Source organism: Lepus europaeus, chromosome 10, assembly GCF_033115175.1.
Source record: "Lepus europaeus isolate LE1 chromosome 10, mLepTim1.pri, whole genome shotgun sequence".
Classification (NCBI taxonomy): Eukaryota; Metazoa; Chordata; class Mammalia; order Lagomorpha; family Leporidae; genus Lepus; species Lepus europaeus.
The window spans coordinates 103,195,354-103,209,869 of NC_084836.1; the positions used below are offsets into that span (position 1 = coordinate 103,195,354).

At 53.8% G+C, this 14,516-nt stretch overlaps 2 protein-coding genes across 7 annotated transcripts in view; one reads left to right on the top strand and one right to left on the bottom strand.

Annotated features, from left to right (window-relative positions):
- The first annotated feature begins 2,900 nt into the window (after window positions 1–2,900).
- Window positions 2,901–8,182, top strand: SPAG4 (sperm associated antigen 4). The gene is made up of 11 exons (XM_062204120.1): window positions 2,901–3,128; window positions 3,302–3,368; window positions 3,528–3,589; window positions 3,795–3,838; window positions 4,093–4,118; window positions 4,227–4,335; window positions 4,523–4,598; window positions 4,681–4,796; window positions 4,975–5,142; window positions 5,594–5,683; window positions 5,794–8,182. Exons 1-11 carry the CDS (start codon window positions 2,975–2,977, stop codon window positions 5,950–5,952), a joined length of 1,071 nt encoding a protein of 356 aa, XP_062060104.1. The 5' UTR covers window positions 2,901–2,974; the 3' UTR covers window positions 5,953–8,182.
- A 618-nt stretch (window positions 8,183–8,800) lies between these two features.
- Window positions 8,801–14,516, bottom strand: part of RBM12 (RNA binding motif protein 12) — a 37,971-nt gene continuing 32,255 nt past the window's right edge. For all 6 annotated transcript variants that reach the window (XM_062204117.1, XM_062204115.1, XM_062204116.1 and 3 more), the window contains 10 exons: window positions 14,307–14,396; window positions 14,113–14,199; window positions 13,898–13,984; window positions 13,744–13,803; window positions 13,531–13,664; window positions 13,373–13,427; window positions 13,091–13,142; window positions 9,683–9,816; window positions 9,315–9,551; window positions 8,801–9,152 (listed from right to left, as the gene is read on the bottom strand). In XM_062204117.1, the coding sequence (XP_062060101.1) occupies window positions 9,012–9,152; window positions 9,315–9,551; window positions 9,683–9,816; window positions 13,091–13,142; window positions 13,373–13,427; window positions 13,531–13,664; window positions 13,744–13,803; window positions 13,898–13,984; window positions 14,113–14,199; window positions 14,307–14,396 (1,077 nt within the window). In that variant the 3' untranslated portion in view covers window positions 8,801–9,011. The remainder of the gene's footprint in view (window positions 9,153–9,314; window positions 9,552–9,682; window positions 9,817–13,090; window positions 13,143–13,372; window positions 13,428–13,530; window positions 13,665–13,743; window positions 13,804–13,897; window positions 13,985–14,112; window positions 14,200–14,306; window positions 14,397–14,516) is intronic.

Genomic DNA, 14,516 nt, shown 5'->3' on the forward strand with positions numbered 1-14,516 from the left:
GTGTCGAGTGCCTTCCACAGTCACTGACTCGATGATTTTATTTATTTACTCCTATGAGCAGGACTTGGGCTAGACCATCTGGGCAAGGGGAAGGGCAGCAGAGTTCAGCCGCAGAGAGGCGAATCACACGTGTTCTGTCTTCCAGCAGCTTCGTGGTCTCCATCCTATCACAGCCAGGAGAGACTGCAATTACAGAGAGGAAGGGGTCGGGGCCGAGGATCTACGAGGGAGAGCAGAGGTGGAAGTGTTAAAAGAGGCCTGGGGTTGAGAGCAGGGAGGAATGCAGGGTGTGTTCTGAGACATGTGATTCGTTCAGTTTGGCCTGATTACAAGGCATGTGTTGGGCAGCAGCGGCAGATAAGATTAGGCGGTCAGAGGAGCTGGATCTTGACATGGTCCTTCCTTGTGCGTCAGCTTTTCCTGCTCAGTGCTGGAGTTGGGAAGCCCTGTGCTGCCTACATCTCAGGCATTGAAATGAGCTTTGGATCTATGAACCATTAGACAAGACGGATGGGTCCTTTTATTTCTAAGCAAGGCCCAGTTTGGACCTTGAGACCCTCTGATGTTAGGGGAGGGCTTCGTCTCCCCCTTTAGATGGAGGAGGACACTGGACCCAAAGGAGTTCACAAACTGCAACAGGGCAGGGTGGGATGGGGCCTGGGGAAGGGCCAGAATTCTTAGTCTGAAGGGCCCTGGGTTTCCCCTCCCTACTCCTCCTCCTGGACTCTGTGAGCATCTCATCAATCAAAGGGCTGACTTTACCCCCTGGAACCTGGCATAGGCATCTCCCCTCTGGCCTGGACACAGCTGGACAGATTGTCCCTGTGCCTCAAGCCCTCTAAGAACTGCCACTTGCACTTTCTAAAATTCTAAGGGAGGTACGATGAGGCAGGAAGGGTACTTCGGGGATTCTCACTGTGAGCAGTGCATGGTCTCAGGGGAGCATCTGTAACGTTCCCAAGATTGCCTTCGCAGTGCGGCCCTTAATCGGGCCCGGGCATGTGGTTGATCAAAATTCTGGGACAGGCATTTAGTCTAGCAATGCAGATGCTGGTTCAATGTCTGCTTCCACATCAGAGTGTCTGGGTTTGACACTGGCTTGGGCTTCCTGCTAATGCCCCTGGGAGGCAGTGGTGATGGCTCAAGTGCTTGGATTCCTGCCGCCCACACGGGAGACCTGGGTTGAGTTCCCAGCTCTTGGCTGCAACCCCAACCACTGTGGGATTCCAGCAGATGGGGGAACTCCTCTCTCTCTCTCTCTCTTTTTCTTCTTCTTCTTCTTCTCCTTCTCCTTCTTCATTCTTCATTCTTCATTCTCTCTCTCACACAAAATGCACACTCCTGGGCCCACTGCAGAAGTACCGAAGTAGAATTTCACAATGTGCTTGGGAACTTGAATTTCTGTAAGTTGCCTTGGTAAACCTCTGATCCCCCAGCTCTAACCATCTGTGAGTCCTCATTCTCTACAGCAAGTGTCACCCCACAGACGACCAGGGAGGGACCCAGAGACCCTGAGTCAAAGCTCTCTGGCCTGAACGCTGTGATGAGAGGAGGGTGACTGAAGGGCTTGCAGAGCAAAAGGGAGGACTAAATGTTTGTTTAGAGGTGCCCCGGGGGCCAGCGTGGTGGCACAGCGGGTTACCAGGATGGAGTTCCAGGCTCCTGGCTTCAGCCGTTGGGGCCGCTTGGGGGGAGTGAACCAGAAGATGGAAGATCTCAGTTCTCTCTCTGTGTCACTCTTTCAGATAAATAGATAAATGAAATATCTTTTTAAGTGCCCTGGGTATTGCTGCTCCTTCTTAACATTCGTTCACCGACAAACGTCTGAGCACCCACCCAGACCTAGTCAGATACACTAGTGAACAAAATAACCATCCCTGCCCTAATAAAGTTCGTGTTCTAGGCATGACCGGTAACGAAATAAGTAAAATACACGACGTGTTAGCGACAGGTGCTAAGAGAAAGACGCAGAGGAAGGGGACAGAAATTCCGGGTGCAATTTTTAGGGACGTGCTGTGATGTCACTGCTTGCTTCAGACGTCAGGAAGAGTGACTGCCATGGCTCCCGGTGACGTCACGGCCAGCTCTGTGACGCGCGCTCAGGAGACGTGGGCTCCTCTATGACGTTGGCAGCCGGGTTCAGACACGGGCGAGAGTGCTGGGTCGGGCCTCAGGGCCCGCCGGCTGCACGCAGGGTCAGCTGCTGAGGGCGGGGGGCCAAGGGCCTTGGCGGCGGCGGCGGCGACTTCGGCGTCCGGTCAGGATGCGGCGGAGCCCCCGCCCGGGCTCGGCCGCATCCCCACACCAGCACAAGCCCAGCTTCTACAGCGACAACAGTAATAGCTCAGAGAGCGCCATCTCGGGGAACAGCCGCGGGCACCGGTCAGCTGGGTCGGGGCCCGGGGAGCTCGAGGGCAGAAGAGCCCGGGGCTCGAGCTGCGGTGAGCCCGCCCTGAGCGCCGGAGTGCCCGGAGGAGCCACCTGGGCAGGAAGCTCTCGGCCGAAGCCTGCGCCTCGGAGCCACAATGGGCAGACAGCCTGTGGCGCGGCAACCGTGAGGGGCGGGGCCTCGGGTGCGGGCGGGGTCGAACCCGGGCGAGTGGCGGGAGGAGCCGGGCCTACTGGGCGGGGCGTGGTGCGCGGAGGGCGGGCATTTTGCCGGGACGCCCCGCTGGGGTCGGCGCCTCCGTGGGAAGGACCGCTTTGGGAAGGGCGGGGAAACCCTGTGATTGGACAGCCCTGGGAGGCGTGGCCTCAGCGAGTGAGCCCGAATGGCTCCTGGGGAAATGGAGGCGCCCCGGTGCCTCAGCCTGGGGGCGGAGCATTCGTTTGGGGGCGTGACCAACTCCACGGCACTCCCCTGAGGGGGCGGGGCCGCAGAATGCCCAGCGTACTGGGGTGGGGGTGCCGCGGGACCAGAGCCCGTGTGAGGCTGCCCGGCCTTGTGGCTTCTGGGCTGGGGGCCGGGGGACGAATGGGCCTGAGGTGCGCAAGGCCCCAATGGAGCCCCTGGGCTCCCGCAGAACCGGCTGGGGCTCCCGCAGTCCCTGAAGAGCAGCTCGACCTTCTCTCGACCCTGGACCTGAGGCAGGAGATGCTGCCCCGGCGGGTGTCCAAGAGCTTCCTGAGTATGGCCCAGGCCAGCCCAGTGCCCTCCGACCGTGCGGCCCTCCCTCCCCAGACTCGGCTCCCAGCCCCTTCCCCGAGCCTCAGCTCATCCGTCAGCCCAGCCCCCTTCCCTGCCCCCTCCCGGCCCCCTCCCCGGCCGCGGCCCGGCCTGAGCCCCTTCCCCCGCCTCCAGACCTGCTCTTCCAGGTGTTGAGCGTGCTGCTGTCCCTGACGGGAGACGCGCTGGTCAGTGTGTACAGGTCAGAGGGCGGGGCGGGCCGCGGCAGGGCCGGACCCGGCTGAGGCCTAGCCGATTCCGACCTGGTCGAGTCGCGTCGGCTGGAGCTGGGTCTAGGGCCCTGGGGTGGGGGCTGCGGGGTTGCCGGGGTCTGGACCTCAGCCTGCCTCCGGTTCCTCAGGGAGGTCTGCTCCATCCGCTTCCTCTTCACGGCTGTCTCCCTGCTGGGCTTCTTCCTGGCAGGTGAGGGGCGTGGGAGTCCCGGGCCCGCCCTGGATGCTTTGGAGCCGAATCTTGCCCGCTTTCTCCCACATCCCACAGGCCGCGGGGTTCCCTGAGCCCCCCACCCTCCCCGGCCTTCACCCCACGCCTCGTCCCTGTCCCCTCAGCCGGGGAAACCCCTTCCCTTCCCTTTGCCCCTGCCTGAGACCCCTCCTTCCGTCTCCAGTGCTCTGGTGGGGGCTCCTGTACCTGGTCCCTCCCCTGGAGAACGTGAGTCGGGCCTGTCCCGGGGGTGCTGCAGGCTCTGACCTGCAGGGTGGAGGGCTGAGCTGGGGGCCGGGCAGGGCCAGGAACGCTGGATGCAGCGTACTGGGGCGGGGGTTTTGCCCAGAAGCGCTCTGAGGCCGTGATGCTGGGTGGTCAGGGGAGAGGCATGGTCCCCCAAGAGGAAGCTTCTGGAGCCCGGTTGCCCTCAGGCGACAGCGAGCTGAGCGGAGCTGTGTTTTGTCCCCCTCCCCCCACAGGAACCTAAGGAGATGCTGACTCTAAGGTGAAGGAGGGCACCTAGGGTGGGAAACTAACGGGGCTCCAAGGGGCTTTTGGGGGGGACTCAGGGGGACAGGGAGCCAACCGCCGGCCGCCGCCTTCCCGCCTGCAGTGAGTACCACGAGCGCGTGCGCTCCCAGGGGCAGCAGCTGCAGCAGCTCCAGGCCGAGCTGGACAGACTGCACAAGGAGGTGTCCAGCGTTCGCTCAGCCAACAGCGAGGTGAGACCCATCGGTGCCTGCGGGCCTCGCGGCTCGGCCCGCTGCACCCGGGAACCCCCTACCGGATCCCCGCTCCCGGGGTCTGGGGGCTCCAGCTCTGCCTCCAAGCCCCGACAGGGGGGCTCCTCCCCCTGCCCCCATGGGAGCCCCCCGAGAACCCCGCCCGCCCCGCCCTCTCGCCTTCCAGAGAGTGGCCAAGCTGGTGTTCCAGAGGCTGAACGAGGACTTTGTGCGGAAGCCCGACTACGCGCTGAGCTCCGTGGGTAAGCGCCACGCGCAGACGCGCTCGCCCGCCGGCCGCGGCCCTCCCGCCGCCGTCGGTAAGGTGACTGCTCCCCGCTCCAGGAGCCTCGATCGATCTGGAGAAGACGTCCCAAGACTACGAGGACGCGAGCACTGCCTACTTCTGGAGGCGCTTCAGCTTCTGGAACTACGCGCGGCCGCCCACCGTCATCCTGGAGGTGGGCCTAGCTCAGGGTCCCGGCGGACCCAGGGGAAAGAACCTGATCGAGTCCTGGAGGCGGGACCCGGCGGGCCGGGGGTGTGGCGATGGGCGGGGCTCCGGGCCAGGCAGGGCGGGGCCGAGTTGAGGTCCTCTCTCCATCGGCCGGTTCTGAGCACCTGTCCGCCCACCTGCAGCCAGACGTGTTCCCTGGGAATTGCTGGGCTTTCGAGGGCGACCAGGGCCAGGTGGTGATCCGGCTGCCAGGTCGTGTGCAGCTGAGCGACATCACCCTGCAGCATCCACCGCCCAGCGTGGCGCACACTGGGGGAGCCAACAGCGCCCCCCGAGACTTCGCAGTCTTTGTGAGTGGGGCTAGGGCCAGGATGGTGCGGGAGGTTGGGCGCCTTGCTTAGAGAGCGACAGGCGATTGTGACAATTGGTGCTCGTGTCCGAGCCTTCGCCTATGAACTGGAGATACTCCATGTGTCTCCGGGCAGCTGAGGGTTATAAACGATCGTAACCGTATACAAATATTAGTTATGACTGACCGAGGGTTTCCTCTGTGCCAGCCACTGCATCCGGCAGCATTCTGCACCCACATACTGTCCTATCGAGTGATTCTAATAGTCTTCACAGAAGAGCAAAGTAATGCCCCTAGAGCGACATTATATGCTAAGGTCTCATAGCTTGGCCAGACCAAAACTTAGAACTTGGTTCCTTAGTGCCCACACCTCCTATGGTCAAAGCACAGGAGAGCACACACACGACCCTCCACCGGGGCCTCACTGGCCCCTCTCATCCTCCACCCACCAGGGCCTTCAGGTCGACGATGAGACTGAAGTTTTCTTGGGGAAATTCACCTTTGATGTGAAGAAATCTGAGATTCAGACTTTCCACTTGCAGGTGTGCTTGTCTGGGGGGGGGGGGGTAGAGCTGGTAAAGGAGCGGGCAGTGGTGGATGACCGGGAGGAGGGGTGCCCTTGAGAACAGGTCTTATCCATTTGTCTCCCCAGAATGAACCCCCCACCGCCTTTCCCAAGGTGAAGATCCAGATTCTGAGCAACTGGGGCCACCCACGTTTCACCTGCTTGTACCGAGTCCGTGCCCACGGTGTGCGAACCTCGGAGGGCGCAGGGGACGGTGCTGCAGGGGTCACTGGGGGGCCCCATTAAAACATGCTGACAAAGAAAACAAAACAAAACATGTTGACAGAATTGAGCTCTGTGCTGGAGGAAGCTGGATCGGTGCCCAGGGCTGTCTCTGGCTTAAATTTAACTCTATCACCCGACAGCAAAACTGCTCAGGGCTAGAAACTTGCTCACAGACACACAGCTGGTGAAGAGCAGGACTGGAGTGGGACCCAGGTCTGCCCCCTGCAGAGCTCCAGGCAGCCGGAAGTCACACCTGTAATCCTAAATTCTTACTTCCAATGTCTGGGGAAGTCTCAGACACCTGCTAGGTGCAGGTGAAGGGGAAGTTAGCCTGCTTTTCAGGCAAAGGGCACATGAGCCTTTCTAGGAAGCCTGGGTCAGGGCTGACGCAGGTCTGGGGGCCCCTACTCAGGTTGTCTCTATGAGCCTCCAATGCTTGAATCTGTGCTAGGCTTGGTGTAGGTGACCCAGCGCTCACCAGTCCCTGCCCTCAAGGAGCCTGACAGGGGAAGGAAGATGTTCAAGGACAAAGGACAGACCCAAGAACTCTTCACGACAAGGGTCAAAAGTAGAATCGGAAGAAATATGGAGACAGGCAAACCAAAAGGATTAGAGGGTTTTACCTAAGGGAAGAAAAGGGGGACAAGCATAATGGTTTCCCAGTGTGTTCATGTGTCAGAAGAGCAGACCATTAAGTGGCCACACATCTAGGAAGTGAAACGGAGTGTCTAGTACACATGTGAGGGTACAGCATTTATCCATCCATTTAAATTTGATGGTTATTATTTCTGTAATTGAAAAACAAGGGGAAAAATACCACCAAATGCTCTCAAAGCCTAAGTTACAGAAATGAAAACTGCTTTTCTGGAGGGCACTTTTAAAATAGGAACCAAAAAGCCTTAAAACGCTTTATACCTTTGAGAACATTTTGAGAGGACACAGAAGTAGAACCAAATTCCATCTGCTAGTCCCCTCAGTTCCCTTGAAGGGCCAGGGGACCAAAGCCAGGAGCCTAAATCTCAGCCCAGGTCTCCCATGTGGATGGCAGGAACTCGGTTACTCGAGTCATCACCACTTCCTCCCAAGGTCTGGATTAGGCAGCTAGAATGAGGATTGAATCCAGGTACTTCAGTGTGGGATGCGGGTATCCTAATTGGTGTTTTAATTGCCAGACTAAAATGCCTGCCTTTTTATATTCTTAAATTACAGCAATTCCTTTTCTAAGACTGTATCCAAATATCATTTTCTAAGACTGTAATATAGATGTATGTCCCCAAAGGTAATACTCACAATGCTAATTTATCACACGAATGCTAGCATTCAGTTCTACATATCAAAGGAACACAAACTGGTGCCCACATGGGATGTTGGCGTTGCAGGCAGCAGGTTCACCTGCTGTGCCACAATCCCAGCCCCTTAAGTAATTTTAAAAAAAATATTTATTTATTTATTTGAAAGGCAGAGTTACAGAAAGGCAGAGAGAGAGGTCTTCCATCCACTGGTTCACTCCCCAAATGTCTGAAACTGGGCCGATCCAAAGCCAGGAGCTTCTTCTGGGTCTCCTACATGGGTGCAAGGGCACACACAGAGCTGGATCCGAAGTGGAACAGCCAGGACTTGAACCGGCACCCATATGGGATTCTGACATTTTAGGCAGAATCCGCTATGCCACAGCGCTGGCACTGGTAAATTTTTTCATCTAGTATTTCTACTTCTAGGAACAAATCCTTTAGAAATACACATATTAAAGTACACAAACTTAAACATACAAGTATATCCATTACAGCACTGTAACAACAACACTGGAAGGGACTCAAGTCTCCATGAATAAGGGACTAGCTAGATAAACTATGGTACACTCAAACAAGGGAATTTATGGTCATTAAAAAGAACAAGCTGAGGCAGGACATTCTGATGGATAAGACGCTCAGAATACAGCAAATATATGGGGGCTGGTGCTGTGGTGTAGCGGGTAGAGCTGCTGCTTGCAGCGCTGGCATCCCATGTGGGTGTCGGTTCTAGTCCTGGCTGCTCCACTTCCGATCCAGCTCTCTGCTATGGCCTGGGAAAGCAGTAGAAGATGGGCCAAATGCTTGGGCCCCTGCAACTGGCCATTAAAGCCAACAAGGGAGTCAAACAGCGGATGGAAGACCTCTCTCTCTCTCTCTCTCTCTCTGCCTCTCCTTTTCTGTGTAACTCTTTCAAGTAAATAAATAAATAAATAAATAAAAGAATACAGCAAATACAAACAAGGTGGAAATGTCAATATCTTTTAGAAAAAAAATTTGTCAGACAAAGGAAAATCAGGGGCCCTCACCTGTTGTTCTATTTTCTAATTTGCAGGATTATTTCAAATTTTTTACTATCATTTTAAAATTAGAAAAACAATTTTAAAGTATGCTAAAATACAGACTATAAATATGTACCAAATTGTGTTTTACTGGGACATGGAATTTTGTGTGAATCTTTTTTCCATATTTTAATACTTTTCTACAGTGAATATACACATTCTGTAGCAAAAGAAAAAAAGTAGCTATTTCTGTAGGATCAGAACCACCATGCTGTCTACTGCAAGAGATCTAACAGAGCCCTTGCTATACCTTAGAACTCATCCCTAGTATTTTGCAGCCCCTTATCAGGCCTAGCACTTTCCAACCTGTTTGTGTTCCCCACTCACCTCCACCCTGCGAGAGGGAAAGCTGGGTGTCTGCCTGACATTCAAACTGTATTTTCAAAAGTAGTGAGCCTTGTCTCTAGACTGAATAGATACTGGCCAGGAATACTCAATCACTGTGAGTGGTGCTGTTATACCAGTCAACATGGCCAACAAAGCTTCCCAGCCCAAACACACACAGACTGGGGGCAAAGCCGTGGTCTCCCATGGTCTTTATTAGACAAGGGGTACTGGGGCAAGGAGGCAGCATCAAGAGCAGCAGCGGCATAGCAAGTATAAAAGTATCAAATATAAAGTGCAAGAGCGCCCTAGGGCAGCAAGTACAAAAGTGTCAAATACAAAGCGTGCAGGACTGTGTTCAGGGACACAGAGCTGATGACCGGTCACATCTGCCCTCCAAGGAAACCTAGGCCTGGGAGGGCTGTGCAGGGCCCTTTGCTGGGGGTGGAAGTGGCTTGAATGGGGGCCAACCCTGGGCCTTGAAGTAGGAGACGAGTTGTGTGGGCACTTCTGCAAGCACAGTCTGCGCCAGCGCCTCCCGCGGGGCCTGCCGGGGGGGGGGGGGGGGGGAGAAGGGCGAGGTCAGTGAAGACCACAACAGAGAGGGTGTAAAGCCCAGCATCCGACCCTGCCAGTTCCCACCGCGCCTCAACCCCTCTGCCCCCAGGTCACGCCAGCTAAACTCCCAGGTCCACCTGCCCCCACTCACATTCTGGAATCGGCGGTAGGGCACAAACTGCACTATGTCACGGGCAGCTGCTTCTCCAAAGTGCGTTCGCAGGGGCCCACCGTCCGCGTCCAGCTGCTCCATGGCCTCGAAGTCAGCATTGCCCACGCCCACAATGATCACTGACATGGGCAGGTTGGAGGCACGCACCACAGCCTCACGTGTGGCTTCCACATCTGTTACAGCACCATCGGTCAGCAGCAACAGCACGAAATATTGCTGGGGAAAAGGCCATTCATGTACTGAGGCAGAGCCTCCCTCCCACACCCCAGCTGCACGTTTCCACATTAACAGACATTCCCAGGGGAGCCCCTGACCACCCCATTGCTATTGCTGTCCATGACCCTCACCGAGGCGGTCCCCTGATGTGCAGCCTGGGCTGCAAACCTGGCCACGTGGTTGATGATGGGTGCAAAGTTGGTGGGGCCATAAAGACGAACTTGGGGCAGAGCTTGGCGGTATGCATCCACAATGCCCTGGATGCCTGCAAAGGAGGGCAAAAGACATGGTAAAACCTTGGACCTCTCAAGACCAGGCCAGTCTTGAAATCACCCCATCCTTGCCCAAATCATTTGGGAACCTAGATACATTTCATTCGATGGTATTTAACCCTATGTGAGAAGAGAAAAGCTTTTAAAAGAACTTGCCCTTGGCTGGCGCTGTGGCTTAACAGGCTAATCCTCCGCCTTGCGGCGCCGGCACACCGGGTTCTAGTCCCGGTCGGGGCGCCGGATTCTATCCCGGTTGCCCCTCTTCCAGGCCAGCTCTCTGCTATGGGCCGGGAAGGCAGTGGAGGATGGCCCAAGTGCTTGGGCCCTGCACCCGCATGGGAGACCAGGAGAAGCAGCTGGCTCCTGGCTTCGGATCAGCGAGATGCGCTGGCCGCAGCAGCCATTGGAGGGTGAACCAACGGCAAAAAGGAAGACCTTTCTCTCTGTCTCTCTCTCTCACACTATCCATTCTGCCTGTATAAAGAGAAAAATTTTAAAAAGAAAAAAAAAGGCTGGCGCTGTGGCTCACTAGGCTAATCCTCCGCCTTGTGGCACCGGCACACCAGGATCTAGTCCCGGTCGGGGCACCAATCCTGTCCCGGTTGCCCCTCTTCCAGGCCAGCTCTCTGCTGTGGCCAGGGAAGGCAGTGGAGGATGGCCCAAGTGCTTGGGCCCTGCACCCGCATGGGAGACCAGGAGAAGCACCTGGCTCCTGGCTTCGGATCAGCGAGATGTGCTGGCCGCAGCGGCCATTGGAGGGTGAACCAACGGCAAAAAGGAAGACCTTTCTCTCTGTCTCTCTCTCTCGCTATCCACTCTGCCTGTCAAATAAAAAAAAAAAAAAAAAAAAAAGAACTTGCCCTAAATAACTGTCTGAATTAAAACCTGTATTAAGGGGCTGGCACTGTGGCATAGTGGGTAAAGCTGCTGCCTGCAGTGCTGGCATTCCATTTGGGTGCTGGTTTAAGTCCCGGCTGCTCCACTTTCAATCCAGCTCTCTGCTATGGCCTGGGAAAGCAGTAGAAGATGGCCCAAGTCCTTGGGCCTCTGCACCCGTCGGGGAAACCTGGAAGAAGCTACTGGCTCCTGGCTTCAGTTCAGCACAGCTCTAGCTGTTGCAGCCATCTGGGGAGTGAGCCAACAGATGGAAGACCTCTCTCTCTCTCACTCTCTCTCTTTCTTTGTGCAACTCTTTCAAATAAATAAATAAATCTGGAAAAAAAAAAAAAAAAAGACCTGAAACTATGAAGCTGTTGGAAGAAAATGTAGGGGAAACACTCCAAGACCTTGGTGTAGGGGATGAATTCTTGGACAAGTCCACCAAAATACAGGCAACAAACGCAAAACTAAACAAATGGGACTATATCAAACTCAGAAGCTTTTGAACAGCAAAGGAAATGATCAACATAGTGAGGAGAGATCCAACAGAATGGGAAAAATATTTGCAAATCACCTATCTGAAAAGGATTAATATCCCAAATACATCAGCAACTTTAAAAACACAGCAAAAAAAAAAAAAACAAAAAACAAAAAAACAAATGCAGTTGAAAAATAGGCAAAGGACTTCAAATGACAGTTCTCAAAAGAAGAAATACAAATAGCTAGCAAATATATGATAAAAAAAAAAATAAAACTTTTGTTAAGGGACTGGTGTTGTGGCTTCTGCCTATGACACCAGCATCCCATATGGGCACCTATTCAAGACCCAGCTGCTCCACTTCTATTCCAGCTCCCTAATGAGCCTGTGAAAGTAGCAAAAGGTGGCCCATATGCTGGGGTCCCTGCATCCATGTGGGAGACCTGGAAGAAGTTCCTGGCTTCAGCCTGGCCCAGCCCTGGCCACTGTGGCCATTTGGGGAGTGAACCAGTAGATGGAAAATATCTCTCTCTCCCTCCCCACCCCTCTCTCTTTGTAATTCTGCCTTTCAAATAAATGAAAAATCTTAAAAAAAAAAAAAAAAAAAAGACATACTAAGGGGATTCCCTGGAAAAATTTAGGACAATTTGAACATCAGATTATAGCCAATTTAATATAATCCATTCAATAAAATAATCATACAGATATTAAATAATTACTAAGGGAGAAAGAAAGCTCTTAAGGGAGGATTTACAAAATCATCAGGCAGTCATCAGAAATGACTCAGACAAGGATCATTAGTGATGCGAAGACCAGAGGGTGAAAGTTAGGAACTGGCATTTTTATAGCTTCCAAGATTGCTCCCAAAAGATACCTTATTAATTACAAAGGGAATGACAGGTTTTCTACAGCGGAGAAACCTACCTTAATCAAATGTTAGTTAATATGATTAGTATCAGGACAAGTCAGTGCCATGTGTGTCCTGATACGATGCACAGAATCACTGTGTGGCTGTTCCTGGCAAACACACACATATATAACACCTGCGTCCCATCGTGACAATAAGACACACCCAAATTGAGGGTCATTCTAGACGTTCACTGGTCTGGGCTCTTCAGAAATGTAAATAGAATGAAGCAATCTTCCTGATGAATGCAATGTGTGGTCTGAGATTCCCTTTTGCTTAAGGACCATTAGGATAACTGGCAAAAATCTGAATAGGTGCTGTGGATTGAGAAGCAGTATTTTACTGATATTAACTTTCTGATTTTGAGAATTGTACTGTGACTGTGTAAGAGAATCTCCTTGATTTTAAGAACGCTGAGCTCCAATGACCTGAACCACCATGACTATTCTAACTTTTCTTTATGTCAAAATAAAAGTTTAAATTTAAAAACCCAGGTCAGATGAAGTCAGGTCAAATTTTCCATGCTTTTACGTGTTGCCCACCTGGGATTGATGGGGAGCCACAAGGTTTGGTCTTTGATTAAAGGGTTTGGGAAACTCTGGCTAAAAACAGACCCAAAAACCCCACAGGGAGGCACCAAAGATTACACTGATTCCCAAATAAGTACCTGCAAAGTTAACATCAACCATGTTTTGGAGAGCACTTAATGTGAGCCAGGCTTGCTGCTTCAAATGTATGGCTTTTCCTATGCCCTCTCTGGCTGCTCGGTATTCTACAGTATTTAGTCTTATTATGAAACCAAAGCACACAGAGGCTAAGTAACTCACCTCAAGTCACATCGTTACCAAGTGGCACGAGGAAGGCCTGACTCCAGAGGACTGGCTCTAAGACTCACTGGTCTGGATGACACAGGCGGGCCTGCCCCCACTCTCCTTTGCCTGTGTGGGCCTGTCCCTCTAGGTGTGGACAGACCTGCTTCACACTGCAGCATGGGGGAACTTACCTGCACAATAGGGGTTCCTGGGGTTGAAGTTCAAGGCAAACTCATGTGAGACCTGAGGGCAAGGAGGAAAATGATCGTTGTACAAAGGGGCACTGTTGTGTGAACCAAGACCCTGCAGGAGTTGTTTCACCCTGAGCAGTTGCTATGCACACTTCTACAAGGACATTGTCCCTGTATTTCCCATTAAGGCTGGGCACTAGGCAGCAAGTGATTTTACTACATTCCCCAAAATGAGGATCTTGAACCTGAAAACTAGAGTCGGGGAGAGAACAAAGAGCTGACCTGCCAGTCAGGTGGCACCTGGGCCCCAAATCCAAATGCTGGGAACAGCTTGTCCCTGTGGGAAGACAGCGAGTTTTGAAGAGGCACCGTGCGAACTGAGAGCCCAGAGGCTGCAGCATCTGCAGGGAGCGGGGTGGCCACGGGAGCCGGTTACTCACGAGTCGTAGTCCTGAACCACGCTGCCCACGCTCCACAGTGCTGTCAGGTACTCGTTGACTCCTGTGGGACTCAGGTAGTGCAGGGAGTCAGGTGAGGAGGGGTCTCCATTGGAGCCAGTGAAGTCTATGCCCACCTGGGAGGAGGCCAGGAAGTAAGCTGACGGCCACCTTGAGCCCTGAACCTCCTCCCTTGCCCCTAGGAACGCAACTTACAGTGAAGTTGATTTGACAACCTCCCATCACATAGTCCAGGAAGGAATACTCTGTTTCTACCTGCAGACAAAACCAGGATCATGGCTGGGGTGAGACGGTTTGGGGCTGGGGAACCCAGGAATCAGAGCCTGGGTCACAGGAGCGATGGTCTCACCTGGCAAATCTTGACACAGATAGTTCCAGAGTTCTTGTAGCTTTTCTTTTTCTGCTGCTTCTCAGGGTGGATGCATTCAAACTCAGCCTAGAGAGGAAAGAAAAATTAGGGCAGGAAACTTCCAGAGCACCTGCTGAGGACTCAAGCTGCCCTCTCTTCCCGGGGCTGCAGCCATCTAGGCCCACTCAACACCCCTGGTCAGGGCCGGACCTTACCGGGACATTCTGTAGCTGAGACAAGCTGGTGTAGAAGGCACCGATGAGATCATGTGATCCATCACTGTCATAGTCTGAACACCGCACCTGAGAGAAGGGTGTGGGTGGGTGCAAGCACAGAGGAGGCAGGTGAGAATGTGTCCCTTCCCGGGCTATCTTTCCTTCTCCGTCTATTCAGGAGACAACCTCCTTACCTGGAGGGGTGTGCTGGGGTCCCCACCGCAGAAGTGCTGAAGGGGAACTGAGAAGCGCTTCCACGTAGGATTCAGGTTGTTCTTGATTACCTGAGGGTGAGGGTCAAGGCTTCCTGTGAGCTCTGACCAGGTGTAGGAGGATCTGCCACCCCTTCCCTACCCACCTGCAGTATTTTTCCACCTGTGTTCCAAACCCTGCAGTCACAAGGC